At 38.4% G+C, this 4,292-nt stretch overlaps 1 protein-coding gene across 4 annotated transcripts in view; it reads left to right on the top strand.

Moving 5' to 3' along the window:
- The first annotated feature begins 2,456 nt into the window (after window positions 1–2,456).
- Window positions 2,457–4,292, top strand: part of LOC123968806 (homeodomain-interacting protein kinase 1-like) — a 5,278-nt gene continuing 3,442 nt past the window's right edge. The window contains exon 1 of one of the 4 annotated variants that reach the window (XM_046045766.1): window positions 2,457–3,992. In XM_046045766.1, the coding sequence (XP_045901722.1) occupies window positions 3,139–3,992 (854 nt within the window). In that variant the 5' untranslated portion in view covers window positions 2,457–3,138. The other 3 variants (XM_046045765.1, XM_046045763.1, XM_046045764.1) reach the window with 3 other exon arrangements.

Raw genomic sequence — 4,292 nt, 5'->3', positions numbered from 1 at the left:
TGGGCTTCTGTAAATAACATCACAGAGTATGGTCTAGACCTGCTCTTTTATGAAAAGCGCTGTGAGATAACTGTTGTTGTGATTTGGTGCTATATAAATAAAATTGAATTGAATTGATTTGATCTGCTGTTTGATAGACAGATCGCCACAAAACTATTTGGTGTAACACGCAAGTAACACACTGAGAGAAAGAGAAGGGTACTCCCATGCTGTCGTCCTTCCTCTGAGGATGGCCCAAGTAGGATGAGAAGTGATCTGATACAATTTCCCAATATGTTACAAAGGAGTTATTTGAAAAAAGAAATAGATCACCTTGGTTTTCCATAACAACAATAACATAATTTTAGGCTACCAATCAACTACTATGGCTTCAACACTTGGCATTTTATGCAAGGTATTGAATGAAGTACTCTATTGGTATCAGTATCACTTTAGGGTACTGGTTTTGGTGCAAATACATTTTTAAGATACCCATCCAATAAATGCTTTAAATTCTCTTTCACTGCAAAACGGTGCAAGAGTACAGCTGGGGTTTTATATTGCTAATATGAGGAGTGACAGTTTGTTTACACACAAGAAACTGGTTCTCAAAATTTAATGTGTGAAATATTGTACCTTGCTCCTAATTTCCATTCTTTGTTTCCTCAACAGCTTTAAAGTTCAAGATCCATATCTCATATGCATTGCATGTTTGATATCAACCTTCTTTTACATTTCTTTTTGAATTAAGCTACCTTCTCTCTTCTTTCTTGGGCTCATTTTGTCTTTGTGGTGTTAGTGAAATGGCTCTAGCTGTCCCTGGGATAGCCAGTGCGAGCTGATATAGCAGGAGGTTTTTAGGTTTTATTGTATCTTCACACTGCCTCTTCAAGATTTTTCCGTAAAAACACTGAATGAAAACACTTTGCCATCCTGTCTGTAAAAGGAATGATGGGTCCAGTTTTCTGTACATGCACACAGCTCCCTATTTCTTTTATAGATGTGACAATAGCAAACCTGGATGAGTACAGGAGCAATCTAGTGGTTGGCATAATTTTGTAATGTTGCTCATCATATTAAGATTGACAGGTAAAGTTTCCTAACAATAGAATGGAACGGATGTTTGTGATTTCAGATATGTTATGTAAAAGATAAAAAAAAACTTTTAAGGGACAATGTCAGAAAATGTAAATTCTAATATAAAAAGGTATGGATGACAGTGAAGACTACCTCTAAAGTACTGACATGTTGGTTTTATTAATCAGCGTCAGATTTACTGCCAAATAGAGCTGTATGTGTGAGAAAATCTTACACATTCAGGGAATTTGCTCTGATGACTTTCAGCATAACAAACTTATAACTTAACTTAACTTAACTTATATAATATATATAATTATAAGTATATATTACATGAGATTTATAAGGGAAAACAATTTACATTTTAAGGTGAATAACAAAGCAGCGTGAATTTATCATCTGGCTGTTTTTGCAGTTTGAAGGACCATTTGATCCAAGATCCAAGATGTGACGACAGGCAAGTCCAATGAAGCTACACATATGAGGCTTAAGACATCACTCTATTTTTATTTTAGCTTTGTTGACAGTAAAATGTCCAATAATAGCCCATAAACTACATGCATTGGCGCAGGTTTACTCATTGATTTAATAATTATAGTTATTATATCAACGTATTTAACCTGCAGTTAACTTGCTTCGGCACGTTATTTATTGTCAGCAGTCCGGCAGTTTTCCAAGCACGCCATTGGATGACAAGTACATATACATCATGTATATCGGACACCAAATATAGAGGCCTGCTCAAATTGCCGGAAAAAGTAAGTTGGATAAAGTTACTGATAAAGAAAAAATATGCCAGAAGCACGAGTGGCAACACATTTTGTTTCATTTGTTGAAAACTGTAGAAGTTGTTGGCAAAAAAACTAGGTCCTCCCTCGACTGGGATCGTCTAAATACACAAAAACTGCCGTTGGCCCGCCACCTAAATGGCTTCCAGGGAGGAAATCTACAAAAAAAATTTTTTTTAAAGTACAGAAAATATCCATTAAAAAATAAATTATCAGACAGTATAAATCCAATGTTAATTCGATTTTTTTCTTCCCAAGTCCGTGGTAACCTAAACCTAAGGCCTATTTATGTAATGTACAACCAACAGTTTCAGTAGTAAAAATATATATTATACACACACACACACACACGAAATATATATTATACACACACACAATTGTTTTTTGGGAGATTCGGAATACTGAAACAGACATGACACGATCAGCAGATGGTTTTACTAGTAGAAAAAGTCTTAATTCTGGAGATGTTGGAGCTACATTAACACCAATGCGTCCTCATCTCACTGCGTCATTACCGACGCTTTGTGTTGCTACGTCGGAGCAACACAAAGGAGGCTAACCCTACATCTGTGCACATCGGCGTCACAGCGATTCTCGATTAGTAAAAGCACAAACAAGCATCCAGCATTTTGGCAACGCAAAAAGTAAAGCTGATGATACACAGAGCAACTTATAGAGCAATCGTGCAGGGCAACGTTGCTCAAATAGTTGCCCCGTGTATCATCAGCTTAACAGTGTATCACTTGCATTTTGGTTGGCAGGCAACGGAAATTCTTTTTGCCATTCAAGGGAGCGTTTTCATTGGAGTGTGATGTCACGTGAAAACTATGAATCGACACGAACAGCACGAACACACACAGCACTGACAGAGAGAAATCTCATCTCATCGTCATATATAAACGTAATAATTAAAGATTGATTAGAGCCTACATAAACGTAATAATGTTTCTGGTCAATTTCAAACCAATACTAAATGTGACGTCACGATAATAAGGTTCTTTGACGTCCTACATTGATGTATTATTTTTTAAATCAGGTGTGACGTTGTGCTTTGATCTTTGAAGATAAAGGCAAAATGTTACACTGCATTCAAAATGTGACATCACCTGGCAGAAATGACCTACCCAGCTTCTGACTTTATATATATACATTAAGTCAGAAGCCCACGGTGATATCTTCACAAATCTTTTTCTCAAAGCAGGGTTTTTTTTGGCACAAGTTACAACAAAAAAAAGAAGAAAAAAGTTCAATAGGATACTGAATGAGAGCTGGTGGAAACATTTAACTTGTAGAAATGGGATCAGCATTACCTAAACTAAAGTTGTGTAGTTCTATCGTAAAAAATAACTGTGTGTTGGATGAATCAAGATTAACACTGTATCTTGTAAGAGGGGCCCTACATAATGGACGTACAGGGAAAGTGTTCCAGTGCAAACTATTTCAATGGGCCAGGAAGGACGTGGCTGTGAAGATTATGCATAATAAATTCCCCTGGTCTGGTGAAAAGGAGTTGGCCACACTTAAAAAACTCAGTAAGCTTGACCCAGACAAGAACAGCTTGGTCAGGTTTAATAGGCATTTTAAAGACTTTCAACACGTTTATCAGGAATATGAACTGCTCGACAAAAGTCTGTACGACTTCATGAAAGTACAGCACTTCAAGCCACTGTGTTTATGTGGGATCAGAGTAATCACACAACAGCTCCTGGTGGCTCTGAATGCTCTCAAGAGCATCGGTCTGGCTCATTCAGACATCAGCCCAGAAAAGGTAATGCTTGTGAATCAGTTGCAGTCATTCAAGGTGAAACTGATTGGTTTTGGTGCAGCAGGACAAGTTTCCACATTCAGGCATGGCACCACCGATCAATGCATTGCTTACAGGGCCCCAGAGGACTTGTTGGGCCTCCCAACGAACGAGGCCATCGATATGTGGGCACTAGGTTGCACTTTAGCCTTCCTGTACCTGGGACAGCACCTTTATCCAACAGAGTCTGAATATGAGGTCATGAGAGCCATCGTGCAGATGCAGGGTCCGCCTGATGAACACATGCTGAAAGACGGAGGAAGGACCAGCACGTTTTTCGCCTGTGAAAACTATTTATGGAGGCTGAATGATAAATATGAAAACTACCACAGAACAGGCCACCAGTTTACCAGTCTGGATGACATGGTGAAGACCCACTCAGAAGTGAAGAATGGTGCTGAATATGAAGACACACAGGCCTTTTTAAACCTCATCAAACAGATGCTGCAAGTGAATCCTGAAAAAAGAATCACCCCCAGCGAAGCTTTAGAGCACAGTTTTGTCACAATGAAACACTTTCACACTAACGAAGACCCTTATGTGAGATCTGCCTGTTTGGCCATGGAAGACTGTCAGCAGGAGCATTCATTGGATAAATGCAAACCCTTTGAAATATTCGCTAGAGAAATGAATCATCTCGTTAA

This window comes from Micropterus dolomieu, linkage group LG03 (assembly GCF_021292245.1).
Source record: "Micropterus dolomieu isolate WLL.071019.BEF.003 ecotype Adirondacks linkage group LG03, ASM2129224v1, whole genome shotgun sequence".
NCBI lineage: Eukaryota > Metazoa > Chordata > Actinopteri > Centrarchiformes > Centrarchidae > Micropterus > Micropterus dolomieu.
The sequence above is the reverse complement of the archived record's forward strand: the minus strand, read 5'-3'. Positions and strand labels throughout refer to the sequence as shown.